The 16,790-nt window shown below is 41.7% G+C and overlaps 1 protein-coding gene and 1 pseudogene across 1 annotated transcript; both read right to left on the reverse strand.

The window, feature by feature from the left end:
* Positions 1–111: 111 nt before the first annotated feature.
* LOC132956591 (protein regulator of cytokinesis 1-like) lies at positions 112–8,292 on the reverse strand (annotated as a pseudogene).
* A 461-nt stretch (positions 8,293–8,753) lies between these two features.
* On the reverse strand, positions 8,754–16,342 carry LOC132956775 (vacuolar protein sorting-associated protein 33B-like; the record flags this gene model as incomplete). The annotated part of the gene is made up of 22 exons (XM_061030402.1): positions 8,754–9,187; positions 9,614–9,733; positions 10,767–10,842; positions 10,957–11,058; positions 11,186–11,259; positions 11,382–11,514; positions 11,760–11,806; positions 11,897–11,951; positions 12,235–12,299; positions 12,398–12,472; positions 12,569–12,659; positions 12,749–12,835; positions 12,922–12,995; positions 13,781–13,858; positions 13,948–14,038; positions 14,137–14,241; positions 14,741–14,835; positions 14,936–14,981; positions 15,071–15,138; positions 15,970–16,019; positions 16,084–16,145; positions 16,250–16,342. Coding segments are annotated over 22 exons (1,767 nt in total), but the record flags the coding sequence as incomplete, so codon positions are not given.
* Between the last annotated feature and the right edge of the window lie 448 nt (positions 16,343–16,790).

Here is a 16,790-nt window from a genome sequence, read left to right on the forward strand (position 1 = left end):
AATTTACCCAAAATGGTATAAACTAACATCAGCCTGCCCTGTACATTAAGCCTGCCTGAAATCCACCTGAAGCTTTAGTCTTCACTTTCCTGATCACTACATTTGAAGTCAACTGTAGGGTTTTTATTATAAATATTTACAGCATACATACAAATATAAAAACAGAGTTGGATGACAGTGAGTGTGCTTTGCAAAAATATGTTCTAACTAAAAAAGTGCATAAGTAGTATTCATAATACATTTGGCCTGTAACCCCAGATTGCATAAATTCAGAAAGAGACGATTCTTTAACTTTCTTTCGTTTAAATGTGCACTAATCGATGCAGACATTTACTGCCTCTTCATACATCTAGAGAGCCAAAGCAGTGTTACAGATGGAGGTAACCTGTGACCTCCAGTGCTTCTAACTAGCCTATCATTGAGAGCACCTCCTTTTATAGAGCACCCAGTCTGTTCTCATCAGCCTGGCTGCTCTATAAAAGGAGGTGCTCTCAATGATAGGCTAGTTAGAAGCACTGGAGGTCACAGGTTACCTCCATCTGTAACAGTAGTGTTAGTTACAGACATATGTTATCCCACACAGTGATGGACAGCGCAAAGTCTCATTTATATAACAGCTGTTCAAAGTGTTCACCACTGAGTCAACACTTAATATATTATCACCTTCATTTACATTTAAAAGCAGGTAGCAGAGATCCACATGGGAAGGAATCAGAACTTCATTGAAAGGGCGACGATGTGAGCGGGGAGGTCAGAGGTTGGTGCTGGTGGAGTTCAGGACGTCGTGCTGGATCTTGGTGTTGGAGGCTTTGGACAGGTCTCGCTATAGAACCAAAAAGAGCAGACATTAAAGTCGAAAGTTTGAAAACATGGAGGAGCAGGCGACTCAAAGAAGCATACAAACAGGCACACTTTTTATTGCCATGAATTGAGCCACTCTGAAAGCCGTTAGTGTCATTAGAGAGAAAAGGACGACTCAAAATGTTTAAACTGTGACATAAAGAGAGGAAATATTCATTTTTATGGGTCAAACTGTAGAAACTATCCTGATGTGAAGGGCTACTCAGTTTTGGTTTACACATTTTTCTTGACCCTGAACTGTCTTCCTTTATCCAAACCATGTCTTCACTGCAAAATGTCTGTAAAGAACTCTTAGCACCAATTCCTGGAAAGTGATGACAGTGCAGGAAAAGGTCCACATTTTTATTTTACATTCACTGAATGGAACTGCACCAGAAACCTTAAAATGTAGCGCATTTAAATGAGAGAGATTTTGTGTTCAACATCTCTGTTGACCTGATTATGTTTTGTTTTTTTTAAATGATGGTTTCTGAATCATGGTGATGCATTAAATTGAAGATTCTGTGCCAAGACCCTCCACAATTTATGACGAGAAACGACACTGGATTAGATTTGGTTTGCTTGAAAATATGTTGAAAGTAAAATTGCAAAAATAAGCGATAACTGACTGAAATAAAAGAACCGAGCTGAAACATGGCTGGAATGATTCTTACATTAACCAGAATGCTTTCTGAAGTCTTAGGCCTCGTGTCTACTTGGGTTTTTTCCGGGCAGAAAAGCGCTGGCTGTGCATGAAACGTTTTTGCACTGAGAAGAAATGCACTGCACGTCCGTCCTGTCTCTATGACAACAGTCTGTTGACAACGGCCGCTTTATGACTGACACGGCTCCGTTTCTTTTAACAGCATGTTTTAAATTTGAGATCGGACACGGAGCAAAGAGGATGTGGGTACAAGACACGATCTGTAGGCGGCAAAACTACAGGGAATATCATACATTTGGAAAAGAGCGCCGGAGATGTCAACAGCGCCTGCTGCGTCGAACTCACTGAAAACAATTGAAAATAAACTGCTGCAGCTCAGAAAAAAACCACTAGGTGGACACAGGGCCTTACAAAGCGACTGTGTTCAAGTTTAAACATCACCTTTTCTTGAAGGGTAATTTCCCCCTTTGATTAGAGGCATGCAATAACTGCAAGTCATCACAGGATTAGTGGCATTAACACTTAGCTTTAAGAATTCCAAACACACCTTGACTGAACAGATTCAGTGTTGACCAAGTCCCTCTATAATATAAATGTACATCATTAACATGCTTCATCATCGTCTGATAATTAAACAATCATTTTAAGAGTCGAACTGCACATGAATGAGGAAAACCATGCAGAGAGAATTAATTAGAGCCAAAAAATTAAATTACCACAAATTCTGAATATGTGCTGGCAACAGAGGTTATGCTGAAGTTAGGCTGTGGACTAGCGGAGTTCAGCAACACACCACTCAAAGGGGTCCCCTTCCACCGGACCTCGTTCTCCTTGTTACAGCCCTGCAGTCGTGGGATGGGGGGGTCTACTGCTATCGGTCGTCCGCACCGCTGGAACCTGGAGGGCGCACAGAAGGAGAGAATAACATCAGACAAGTGGAGCAAACAATCACTTCTCTAACATCAGAAAACAGCAGTCAGTCAATGATTTAGAAAATGAATGGAGGAGATCACGAGTCAACTTTCATTTTGTCCATCAAATACATCTGCACTATTGGTTGTTGTTTAGTTTTTGCTGTACCAGTGTTACATGATTCTCTCTCTCTCTCTCTCTCTCTCTCGTGGTGCTGCAGGTTGGTACCGTCTTGAGTCCCTACTGCAGCTGGTGATTGAGCTCAGCTGATACCAACTATTAATCAAAACGTCCTCAGCATAAAAAGCAGGAGAGGTGAGAGCAGTCACTAGTGGGTCGTGCAGTGATTGTGTGGAAGTTACTTGTCTGATGTCGTCATAGTTCTTCCTGTTAATCTGAGTTTTGTGTTGGTGTTTAAATTGAGTCAATGTTTGGCTTCTCTTGAGTTGTGTTTGATAGATTTAAAAAGTTTGGCATCTTTTTTCTTCATTCATGATTTTCAATCGTGATTGTCACTCCTCTCATCCCCTAGACATCTCAGGGAACGTAAAGTAACAATCGGTGTTCACAGATCAACGCAGGAGCAACAACACGGCAGATACAAACTTCACAGAGCCCCCTTTACTGACCCTTCAGTGTTTTTTTTAAGGTTTTCACCAGGAGTCCATACCTCTAAAACAAACAGACCCGAAGATAAGGATGATTAAAACAGCTGAATAAAGAGGCAGAAGGAAGTCCACCCCACTCTAAGCCTGAAACAATCAAAGGGTAAGGAGTATGACACACGTTTAAAAGGTCACATTTAGAAAGTGTGGAAAAGTTTGTGTGCCAACAGCCATACAGAGATTGTGATCCCTCAACCAAGAACTTAAACATTGCATCAGAAACCGTGTGAGATCGGTCTCCCTGGTGTGATTTCAGGCAGGAGCTTCACACTTGCACACACACTGCTGATCCACAGACGGCTCTGATGTTACACATTACCACCATCTCCCCCTCTGATGATGCTCTGTCACTACTTCAGACGGAGGATCAGGGACAGAGCCACTTTACCCCACCATGCCTCCTCTGTGTTATACATTGCAAAACGAGGTGCAACGGGTGTTAATACCACGCATACAAATGGTTATATTCCAGCGCCAAATTAGAAGGAAGTATGAGAGAAGTACCTTGACTCAGGTAAAAGCATTTTAAGTATATTTGTTTTGGTTCAAAAGCATTGTCAAACAAAACCCTGTTAAATAAATACTTCTCCATTATGTTTGTAGTTCTTTGACCAACCTTGTTTGCCGAGAGCTGTGGGCGGGGCACAGGCGAGCGACAGACAGTTCCACCAAAAGCAGAGCGCATGGTGCTGTTAGAGGTGGCGCTAGAGATGCTGGCAGTTGCATTAAACTGATAAAAGAGGCAGAGGGAGGGAGGGAGGGGGTTAGTGCCCACAGAGCCAGGCGACCTAACAGAATTCAATTAGTCTTAAAGAATTGATAGTACCAGTAGTATAAACGTGAGCCACAAACTTGGTTTACCTTGCGTATTTTGTTTGGAGTGGTGGTGCCGAGGAATCTGCGTTTGGTGGGGGTGCGTACAGCTGTTCCATAGAGCATGTCCAGCTTAGTCTGTTTGCTCTTCTTCAGATGCTGTCAGGAGTTTGTCAAAGAGACGTGTCAACACATTTTCCACTAAACATACAGGCCCACTACGCAATAAGGGGGATTTGTTTACCCTTTCTTGTTTGTCCTTCTCTTTCTCGATTCGGTGCAGCTCCCACTGCTCCTCCACGTACTGCAGGAACTTCTGCCCGCTGACCAGGAACTCCTGACCCTGTTCACTTTCCCACGCGTCGATCTCGGCTTTTAGTTTTTTCCTCAAGCTTAAAACAACAACAACAACAAAGACACACAGTAATGAGTTACTGTGACGTAAAAGATATTTCATGCTTAGGCAAAAAAATAATCTACGTCCACATTTTTACCTTGGGCAAACTTTTGTGCAGCTCAGACCTCTGCTTCTTCTCTTTGAGAAGATTCCCTCCTCTGTTTGCGAATCTTGTCGGATCTGTGGCTTTTTTCTGAGAATGAGAAAAACACAAAAAAATAAAGATTACATTCCCTTTTTGTATGAAAGTTCTGAGAGCTTCCAGAACCCCTAAATTACATGTGGTCCCCAATGGGCCTCCTGCGACTTACTGGAGTCTTCTTTAGGTTCAGACTTCACTCATTTATATCACCCACAATTCATTACATTCAAGACAGAACACCTTGGCTGATCAGAGGTTCATATCTGTTGCGGCTGTATGTTTCCCTGTGCTGTTTGCCCAGGTGAAGCCACTAATGCACACCTGGCCTCAGAGCTTAAAATCGCAGTTCCGGCTTCAGGAAGAGAGACTTTTGGAGTTGGGACTGCTGTGCCTTTCAGTCAGGGATTGTCTGTTGGGTTTGTCATGTTAGTAATAAATCCCTTGATTTTGACTTGGTTAAGGTGTTTTAAGTATTTTACTGGGTCTATTTGTGTATTGTTGTTAGCCCCATAGGGGCGTAACAATGTCCATGCAGAGTCCTTCATAAATCAAGTCCAAAGTCGGTGTGCTCACCTCCAGCTCCAGGAAGAGTCTCCAGCTGTCCTCCCACTGGTGAACCCCCTCAAAAAGCTCTCTGTGGTCCTCGTAATGCTTCTTCAAGCGCTGGATCTCAGCATCGTGCACGCTCAGCAGCTCTTCAGTGAAGTCCTCTGAAACAGTCAGAGTCTTAGCACTTTGATAAAGTCCAATATTCTTTTGAATGAAACCGTTTAAATGTAAAGCAAGAGAACCCACCGCTAAAATATGGTGCAAAATCCTGCCGCTGGTCGATACTGAGGAAGCACCTGTCCCAGAACACAGCGATCTCAGAGCGAATGGCTTCTGTGACATTTCGGATGTTTAGGAGCTCCTCTAGACGCTGGACCTCTGCTCGCAACTGAGGAGGAAGAGTAAAGTGTAAACTGAAGAACCAGAAGCCACAGAATGGACTGTCATAAAAATAAATGTAGCGTCGAGTCGGTGGCTCAGGACACTTGTAACTTCTCACCGCTTCCAAGTTCCTGTTCCTGGATGTGACCATGTGTTCGTTGAAGGCCTCCCTCTCCTCCTGCGGCACCTGCAGTCTGTCCCACAGCTGCTGGATCTTCTCCCTGTGACTCTCACACATCGCCTCGTTCTCTGCTTTACGCTCCTCCAGCTGCGAGAGGGACAGAGACACATCAGTCACCAACAACTCCTGCATTAACTGTTAAACAGGTTAAACATCAGCCAGTCAACATGAAAGCCTGATTATAAATCCAGCACTGTTTTAAAACTCTCACCTGGCAGAGAAGCAGTTTGAGGGATGTGATATTGTCTCTGGAGAGGCAAAAAGAGTCCTCGTCCTCACAGACCACGTCCTTCTCAAAGCTGGTCTCAGGGATGTGGTCCAGCTGCTCCATGTGCAGGATGATCTGCCTTTTGATGTCTGTGAACTCAGCATACCGCCTCGCCTGAAACACACACAAGTATGGATTAGAGGTTTACGAGAGAGAAGAAAAGTTATGTGATGCTGCTATTCATAGTTAAATGCCAGATAAACATATTTTCTTGTGTTTTACTTTTGGTAAAATATCTGAAAAACAAAGATGTCAAAACAAATTTTCAGTTCATGATTTGGGGGTAGTCTTGCCAATACTTTTATCCAGTGACCTTCAGGCTTTTCCTTTACACTTTCTCAATTTCTTGAAGTGATATGATACATCCCAAGTGTCCCTAATATTATGATTTAGGAGAGGAGAGTATGTTAACAGCTCAGGGACATGTGGCAAACGCTTTGCTTTTAATATCTATTCTCAAATGTCATGTTTCAAGTAGAAGCATGTCAACCAGCAAGAGAAACTATGACCTTAAGAGCCATTTAACGAGACTTCTGATATAAAATACCCTGTGTGCATTTTGATCTTTTCTAAGCAGCTTTAAAAGGGGTCCAAAGATGAAACCGCATCAACCAAACAAAGCAGATGACCCCTCTCACCTTCTCTTCGTTCTGGTTGGCGATGTGCTGCCGGAAGCTCTCCAGCTGTTCCGGGGAGGGGACGGAGTCGGGAGCGATGCCGTAAGACATGGAGCACAGGATGTCGCACAGGTCCTGGTCCTGCTCCAGAAGAAGCTTCAGCTGCTCCATCCGCTGAGTCTTGTCCTTCGTCAGAGCATCCACCTGTGTGCGGATGTTTTTCTCCTGCTGGAGCATGCTGATACCACTCTCCTCCTGAACATACAGAGGAGATAACAACAAGATGTTTATTTTCTCTTCTGTGCGTCCAATATTATTCATGATCAACCAAACAATGACTACTTTATTATTGGATTAGAATAGAAATGTTTTTAGACAAAAATGAAAACATAGTAAGCATGTATATTAAGTGTGAACTTACAAAACGTTTGTATGCAATCAATCGCTGGCAAGCAAATCAAACAGCTGTGTATTTGTAACAGGTAGATGTAAAAGGTTTTGTTACCTCAAACAATGGCAGCTTAAGTTCCAGACAAAGCTTCTCCATTTCTGCCCTGCATGTTTCAATACTGCTCATCAGCCTGTTTTTCAGAGACTCCTCTTCTTTGACCATCATTTCCAACAAGTTCTAGTGAATAAACAGAAGAAGAAAAAAATAAACATTCTGCAGATGGTTGTGTGTTGATTTAAGAATCAATATCCAGTGTCTCAATCTGCTGACAGTCCCTTCTTCACATATGAAAACATGGAGAAACAGATTTCTTATACGATAAAAGATAAGATAAGATATACTTTATTCATCCCAGCAGGGAAATTTAGGTGTTCCAGCAGCCAGCATACATACAAACACACAACACAACACATACATACATACATATCCTACCCATACAAAAAAACATGAGCCCACAATACAGTTTGATTTATGATATATGCAACTCAGGCTAAAGTTTAAAAGTTTAAATGTCTTCTGTCCTTACTTAAAGGGGAGTCGTTATAAAGTGCAATTGCAGTAGGTAAAAAAGTATTTTTAAATCTGTCCTTTTTGCAGCTTAGCTGCCGTAGCCTCCCACTAAAAACACAACAACCAACAACCTAGCACCTGTCCTAGGTTTTTAATGCACACTACAGCTGTTTGCTAACCCTTCAGAAAGATCATAAGACCATAAAGGGCTTTGTTGCATAACATTACGAGTTTTTCTTCCACTTGTTTGCATAGGAAGCTTTCTTGTCAAATATAAACCAATATATTGTTGTTGTTTTTGTCTTGAGGGAAAACACTTTTGTGAATAGCAACGGTATGACTTTTTCTGTCTTTATCCTTCATTCCCTTAAGACCCAGACATCAAGGTTTAAACACAGTTTCTACCCTAGAGCCATCACTGACAAGAAACCTAACCTCCTCTTAACTATCACACACCAGCAATGAAATGGTTGATGTCTCACCTTAATGTGGGTCTTGACTACATTAATCCTCTGCAGTCTCTGGTCTTCTGGGATACCGATCTCCTCCCAAATGTCCTTCAGGTGGATCAGCGCTTTCTTTATGCAGGACAACGACTCTGCTGCGAGCACCTCGCTAGAGGAACACAGAGACACCCCCCCATATAAAACCAATAAACGAATTCAACTGTACCGTGTACAACTTAAACAGTAAACCAAATTCACGATTATGTTCGAGCTAACCGCTACTGCGAGGATAAGCTTGCGTTAAGTAAGTACATTTAAAGTATTTTCTGGGGGCAGAAAATACGTTTTAATCTTACCTCCGCCTCATTGTATAGTCCAGACTTGTTTGCAGACTTCGTGAACAGTTTAAAACAACTTAAACTTGTCAAATAAAAAGACAAGCGCCGCGTTGCCCCCTCGCTCTTGAGTCCAGTCCGTTGCTACCCGACAGTTCAAAATACGCGTGCAGCTGCGTTCCGCTCTCTGATTGACATCGCCCACCCGAAGCTTTAACAGCCAATCACAAGAGCAGCCCCGCCCCTCGAAAAACAGACGCCAGTTTCATGCAGGGCGTGGTGACGCAACGACAATGACACTTTTGTTAATCGTGATTTTTTTGTGTAAGAATATTTAGATTAAAGGTAAATTCTTTATACACAAATTTAGATTTATTTTAAATTTTGTAGTACTTAAAAATCTTTAGTATTTGAAAAAATAAGTGCCTTGGGACTCTCTGAAAAACTTGAGTTACACACACGTTTTATTTAAAAATTATGATAATACCACATTTTATTTATAAAGCACTTTACATCAGACAAAACAAGTTGAAGTAAACAAAAATTACACAACATTTTTTTCAAGTTATCATATATTTTTGAATCAGTTTGGTTGTTAGTTTGGTTATTTTTATTATATCATATAAATAAGCAGCTTGAAGTAATTTGTGAAATGTCCGACAGTTTAAATGTTTGATGCTGAATAAAGAACAGAAATAAAATCATTATAGACTGAACACTGAATCACAGGTGACTAAGATAAAGAGAAGGAGAATCAGCCAGAGTCGAGTTAAAAACATTTATTCACTTTATACATCTTAAGAGTTCTTTTAATGTCAGACACAGGGCGTTAGTGAATACTGTATAAACAGCTGTAATGTCAGCACTGCAGGGAATGCATGACAAGTGTCTGCAGGAATGTCTCAGTATCTGTCCATCTTTAATGGCCGACACGCTTCATACATGGTTGTCCAGCAGAGACTCGATGAGTCTTGAACTGTTTGTGATCGCTGTTGTTACCACGATGAATTTATAACCTGGAAAAAAGGAGCAATAATGTTTATTAAAGTAGTGATGTAATGTTAAAATAGAAAGCATTGGTCAATTTATCTTAAAGTTCAACTAAACGGGTCGATAGTTGTTTTTTTTTTCTGGTGATGTCATGGGAAATAATTTAAAAAATAAAAATAAAACAATAAACATTCTTTACAACACATCGAGTGTAGACGTAAGCAGGGTTATCTTTATCTCCATACCATAAAAAAGGGACACATCTTAATTTCATATGAATGGTTTTTTTTTTGTTGACATTATTTTGGGGAAAACATTTTCCTTCTGTGATCTAAATGGACCATCCTCATGTACTGGAAGCGCAGGAATACAAGGTCATACTCTCCAATCCAATATCTACTACTACACCTGGTAACAAGTCAGGACAGAAGACAGTTCAGACCATGTTGTACCTTTCTCTCTGCCGAGGAAGCGTAGGGCTGAAATCTCTGAGAAGGTGCAGCCGCCGAGGAACATGACGAGGATGATGCGCTGAGCGTCGCTCTTTGCTCTTGAATCGGCTCCGTTGCTGCCTGATGAGAGATAAAAGCTTCAGCATTCAGCAGACGTCTTTTGAAACAGTCAAGAAACAAAAAAGAAAACACAGTGGAACCACTCGAACGACCTGATTTCTGTAAATAAAATAATAAAAATTTGAGTTAACGTAGTTCATTTTGTGATTGTTTCAGAATTAAGCCAGATGGTGAGCTCTCGTAGGTTCCTCTGGATCGTTGGTGGAGGACACCCTGCTGCTATGGATCCCCCCTGTTTGTCCCTATCAAAGCACTGGGTTCAGTCCAAATGAGTTGTCAGATAATTTTAAGAGCAGTGATCCACCCAAAAACCTTATTGATTATGTTAATGGTTTCAGGCACAGGTTGTACATTTCTGGCTCAGCCTTACTTTGGGCACTGTTGTGTGACAGATGATCTGTCCTGATAAACTGATGCGATGCTTTGAGAGGAACTGAATCTTTGGTTAAATATAAAAAAAATGCAGCAGTTTTCAAGAAATGTCCCTGTGTTTTGTGTGGATTCATGCATGTGATGAAGCTGTATTTATGTTGGTACAATAAATATCCTTCATTTAGTTAATTTCATGGTGTCCCTCGGACCCACGTTTTTAAGGGGGGGGGGGGGGGATTGTGACTACCCTGCTGGTTCCTGGTTCCTTGTGTCGTCTTATACAAATAAAGATTGATGAAATTCATCATTTGAGTAGGAAGATGAATCCCTGGTGTTGGGATCTTTTCTTTCACCCTGCCTGTCTGCTATCACAGCGCTCTCCTGTCTGAAGCCTTTGTTATGTAATTCACACAAGTAAAAAGCCAAAAAGAAAGCCATTAACACATACACATGGCAGAGACACTGCCTTTCTCCACGGCTATTTAAAGTCTGAAGGCTACTAGTTCTTTGCCGTATGCTGGGTGTGTCAGGGCCTTAAGGTTACAGATGTGTTTTTCCCTTTGAGTGTAAGATATTTGTTTTCTACAGAAATAATTCACCCTGATATTCCTAAGCATGTAAACATTCAGTGAAACTCGAGAGCTTCAAATCATGTCTTTACCTGTAACGGCAAATTCATGCCCGTTTAGCAGCCGGGTTACTTCTTCAAGCCCCGTCCAACCGTCTCGCTCTAGCACCTGCCGTTGACCGGAGCAGGACAAATAACTGTATCATGTGGTGTCTTATTTATTCATGATAAAGACAACCAGTCAGATGCTGTGAAATGAACAAAAACAGCTGGTTTTAATCACCTGCTCGATGAGTTTGCAGCTCAGGGGGACGTAGGCACCGCTGAAAATGTAAGCCATGTCTCTGGGGACGCGCAGGTTGTATTCTTCATCAGTCTTTGGCACCTTTACACAATAAATTGTGATATTCTCATTAAAATACTGAACTTTCAGCAAGGCAAGAACACAAAAAAACACACTGACATGAGGACAAATGCCTTTTGAAGGAAGAACACGAAAGAAGCTAATTTACCAAATTTAGCCTTCGGCTCAGGGCTCTGAAATTGTTCTTCTTAGCGAGAGAAGAGAAGGCGTCAGTCAACTTTCCTGGAAGAATAAATCAAGCAAAAAAGACAAAAGTATTCCGTCTGTAGAATTCCCAAAACAATACATCAGGACATGCAAACAGAAGTGATTCTGATATAGAAAAGGTTTTTGTTTTTTTTAACCTGCAGTCTTGTCGTTAACGAGTTTCCCCACTTTGCTCTCCATCACGGTCAGCGTCTCTCCCGGCTGCTGCTCCACCAGCAGCCCGAGCTGCCTCAGGTTGGTGAATGTGAGCAGGTGGTCTACTCCATAGCTCTGATGAGGTTAATCCGATCATTCTCATTGAGCAGACGCATTTATTCAAAGCAACACACACACAAATATAAGAAAATTTAACGTGTGACACTAACAATAAACTCGCTAAAATAATTTCCACTGTTATGTTTCCATAAAATGCTAAAAGTTTAAGGTCGGATTCGAAGTGCAGATCCTGACACAAAAAGCTTTTTTCAGTCTCTATGTGGCTTCCATAAATCAATTTGTTTGGGAACTGCACACACCTGTAGATATTGTGCTTTTAATGACCGGTAATCTTTTGGCAGTAGACCTGTGAGAGAGAGGACACAAACACATCTCACAGTTATTACTTCAGCAGGAGAATCTTCTGCATTTCTGTCTATTGAAAAAGACGACTCACTGTTTTCTGTGATGGACAAAAGACAAAGCAGCCTCAGACTCTCTATCATGGAGACCTTTAAAAAAATTGAAATGAGGGCTGTCAGCATGAACTAGTTAATCACGATTAATTAAAGGCATGGTTGGTCATTTTTGATTTATAATTTCATGATATGTTCCTGCAACCGTGCACACCTGAGAGCGTATACAGATGGTGCACGGGGTACCCTGTTGGCCTTTGTAATATAATGGAATTTATTTCAAACATGCGATTCACAAATGTGTGATTATCTTCTGCAATTTAGCGATTAAGAAATGTAATCGTTCGACAGCCCTGATTGAAATGTTTCCGTCACTGACCTGTCTGTTGATGTGCTCCTCTATGAAAGAAATACATTCACGGATTTCAAATCCTTCAAGTAAAGCTGAAACAGAAAACAACACATCAAGCGTTGGTATAAAAAATATACAATATAAAAACTCACAAACATCTGAATCAGAGGATGAAATAAACGATTCTCACAGTGTTCAGTCTTCAGAAACTCCTGAAAATCCTGCTTGGTTTTCTTCTTCATGATCGACTCACTGGCACTGATGTCTAAAAAAGAACGTGCTCGTCAAAAACGCAGCTTTAACCGGAGATATGTGACGATCACTGTGATTTACAGAATAAAGTCCTGATCTAAAAACTCACGCAGGCTAAGTAATCGATGTTCCTGTTTTAACCCTTTCAGTTCCTCGGACACAAACGTCTTCATCTGCTTTATGTCCATGCCCCGACGCTTCTGCAGGATTAATAATAAAGGAGAAAAGTGTAAACATTTTAGGTAACCATGGTAACAGTGATCGATGAGGGTGAGTAACGTTCACTCACGTCATATGCAGTCTGGAGGTTTTTGGCTTTCTGACTCAGAAAACCAAAGACGTTGGAGAAATGCTCGTTCCTGATTTCGTTGAAGACCTAGGAGACAGCAGAGAGTTTAAACGGGATCGTCCCCGAGAGTCCAGCAGCAGAGGACTTCCCTCTCTAATGTCAGCCACACTCACCCTGTCCTGAGAGTTCAACATGACTTTGATGCTTTTGTCCGAGGACGTGACATCGGGGCCAAACTCCACACATCCTGCATGACAGATTAGACGACACGTCGACACAAGAATGTGCACAAAGAAATCTACAATCAGAGGAAGTTTAGTTCTACAATAAAACAACCCAGTCTAAGCTGGAGCTGGGAGTATTACCCCAAATGGCTTTAGCAGTGATTCTATGATACATCTGTGATGATGGAAGATGTTGAAATATAAGACTCATGAGTGGACAAGTGATGTCTTCAAATGTTTAAATTAGTCTGAAATAAGCCAAAATTAGACCGACTAACAGAACAATCCAGCATCAAAGTATCTCTAAAATGAGCTAAATATTTTTTCTATATATATGTATATTAAATAAGAATTTGTCTGATGTTATCGATGATAAAACAACGATTTGATTTTGAGGTGCAGGAACAAGGCCTCGTAGTCTATGAGCATGCCTCTAAGAGATTTTTCCATTTCTCTGTTTTTCAGTTCTGTGTCAGTAAGCCCGGTTTAGATATGTACGTCCCTGTGGCATTCAGACTGAGGCACAAATATTGTGAGGGAGCGCAGCACTGACTCTGTGTGTAAGTGTATGTGGAGCTGCCACGAGGCCGTCAATGTGAATACACAGACTGGGACACCAATATATTTTATTGAATCTATATGAATGTACAAAGACGGTCGAGACTCCTTTGAAAAAAAATAGATCTGATATCTGAACAAGAATCTTTTCCTGGTTAAATGAAATAAAAATGAATGTATTCAGGGTTTGTAAAAGCAGAATATTACACAAGACACAGTTAACCTTCCTCTGCTATGCTTTGACACTCACCACATTTGATTCTAAATATATTGTCCACAAGTCCTTCGTAGACGACTTGCGAGCACAGAGGCGTGACATAGTCCACATCTGCAGAGACCACGACAAAGTTAAAGAGTAAACACGGCACAGTTCAGCATGACGGCCCACGTAAGAGGGGGTCCTGGTCTGCTTCTCACCTCTGTCAATGAGGAAAACTTTTCCTATTTCAGCCTGACGAGCCGTCTGCTCCCCCTCCTCGACCTGCTCCCTCCACGACTCGTACGCCATCTAATGTTTGCACAGTTAACGGCAGTTCAAATTTTCATCAAACACAACACGGTGGATCTGAAGGTTAAACTGCGTGTTAGTCTCGGGTCATGCTGCACCTTGGAACATCGGCCGATCCCGTAGACTTTAGAGAAGGGGCCGTACAGAGAGTGAAGGAGGTGCAGGGCACTGCCAGCTGTCCTCACCCACCGCTGGTCCCCTGCCTGAGTGATGAGTGTACAAAATGATTCATCCATCCAACCATTATCCATATGCCTATCCTGTTAGGAGTGGCTGGGGGGGTGGAGCTAATCCCAGCTGTCATTGAACAAGAGGCGGGGCACACCATGGACTGGTCTCCAGTCAACCACGGGGTTGACATACAGTCACAAACTACCAGACTAATGTTTCAGTGTGTTCAAGTGATTTCAGCTTGGAAAGTCAGAATATTGTAACAACGTATGTAACTGTTATAAGTTATATTTGAGCAAAATGTTGATGTGCAATACGTGAATTAATTAAAAAAATTGTTAACATTAACAAAACATATTTTGCCCCCTATGTGATGATGAAGTCGGGCACTAATTATTTTCTGAGTTTCTCAGTTGTTGTTCCATCTTGAGCAGGTGTTCATGTGCATTTTACAACTCGGAAACTCGTCTTTTTCCGATTTGTACGACACCACATGAATGCAGCAAAACTCACGCTGTGTTTATTACTTACCAGGAAGTTGTCCCTGAAGAACTCCGGCAGCTCCAGACTGATGATGTCATCATCCAGAGGAAGCAGGTAGAAGGACCATTCATCAGTGGTCACATCTGTTGGCATATAAAAACAAGTACAGTACAAAAAAAAAAAAAAAAAAACTTTCTTCCAACAAACACTAACCCCTGCTGAAGAAAAGTAAAAGACGCTCACCACCAAAGATGCCCTGCTCCTCCAGCATCGCCTCACACGCATAAAACTGGAAGACAAACAAATGAAGGAAGGTCATTGATGACATAAAGAAAACAAAGCAAAGAGCGTGAACACAACAGCAGAGTGAGACGAAACCTTCTGAGGGGTAAAGATCATCTTGTATCTTCTAAGTCTTCCTGCTGCCTTGTCTGCATTGGCCACATCTGAAACAACAAAGAATATAGCATTAGATATAAAGTAGGCTTCTTAAAGAACGCAGGAAATAAAGGATGTATATGACAACAAAGGTCAAACATGAAATCATTCTGGGTTACGAGCAGCTGTAGGGACTTTGGTTGGGAACTGGATGGCTGCCGGTTTAAGTCCCGGTGTGGACCAAGTCTGGAAATTGGTCTAATAGCTGAAGAGGTGCTGATGTGCCCTTATGCAAGGCACTGTTGTTGTTTTATTTTTGGGCTTTTTGGGCCTTTATTAAGAGACAGGACAGTGGAGAGAGAGAGAGCGGGATGTGTCATGTGGGAAAGGATCCACAGGTCAGATGTGAAGCCAGGCTGCCTGCTTAGAGGATTAAAGCCTCCATACATGGAGGGCGAGCACCAAACACTTGGTTCTCTATCGTGAGACGGATATCTTTGTCCTTCTTTCAGTTTAATGACATCCTGCATAGTGGGGATGTAAAGCGCTGTGTGTTGGATTCTTGTTGATTTAAATTTGCTTTCCAAATTACGTCTAATTGATTGAGTGAATATTTGACTGTTAAAACTTTTGTTGAGCCTTTGGGGCGCTGGTGGCGCAGTGGTTAGTGCGTGCGCCCCATGTATGGAGGCTGTCGTCTCAAGTGGGCGGCCCGGGCTCACATCCCACCCGTGGCCTCTCTCCCGCATGTCATTCCCCACTCTCTCTCTCTCTCTCCCTGATTTCCGACTCTATCCACTGTCCTATGTCTCGATTAAAGGCACAAAAAGCCCAAAATAAATCTTAAAAAAAAAAAAACTTTTATTGAGCCTTCATGAAACAAAAAAATCTGTTCTCACCACATATCCATTTCACAGTTTGTATCCTCGGCCGGATCAGAAAGCACAGCCTGAAAGAGAGCAATGACACATCGTCATACAGTGACACCAGGTGTGTGTGTGTGTGGGGCTCACTGGTCTGAGGTGCTGACAATAGGTTTGTATTCCACTTTGTAGAGTTTGTCGACTTCATGTTGCTGTAAAGAAAGAAAACAAAGAATTAGTGTAGTTTAATATTTACAGTCTGTTGTAGTTTCTCAGTTTGAGGAGTCAGAAGAGAGAGAGCGCGGATGAGGTTCACCTTTAGCGTCGACACATTGGCAATACGATCCAGCGGCCTCATCAAGTCGGCCTCGATGAAGAGGTCCTTCTTCCCCGGCAGCTGTGAGACAAGACGAGGAAGACGGAGGAGTGAAGACAAACCCCGTCAAACAGAAAACACACATTATATGTTTCTTTAGTGATCACACCACAAAACAAGATTCTAATTTTTTTAACTTTTGCAAAGTAAAGACGTTTATTCAAAGAGTGAAGCATGGCACATGTTGAATCGAAAAGAGATAAATACTCTGTTACGCAGGTAGGGATTGGATGATATTTGAGTTTTTTTCACAGTTTTCTCTAAATAATTGTGTTGAATGTCCATCACCTAGGTCAGTGGTTCCCAAAGTGGGGGTCGGGGAACACTGAGAGGAGGGTTGTGACATTTCTTCCAAAAACAAATACAAATTTTAAATGTCTTAAAATTACATATTTTACCCATCAGATACAAAAAGTTGTTCAATTTAACAGTAAAACCATAGTCCTTAAGTGAGATTTGTGCTGAAATACTGAAGTACTGA

This window comes from Labrus mixtus, chromosome 22 (assembly GCF_963584025.1).
Source record: "Labrus mixtus chromosome 22, fLabMix1.1, whole genome shotgun sequence".
Lineage (NCBI taxonomy): Eukaryota > Metazoa > Chordata > Actinopteri > Labriformes > Labridae > Labrus > Labrus mixtus.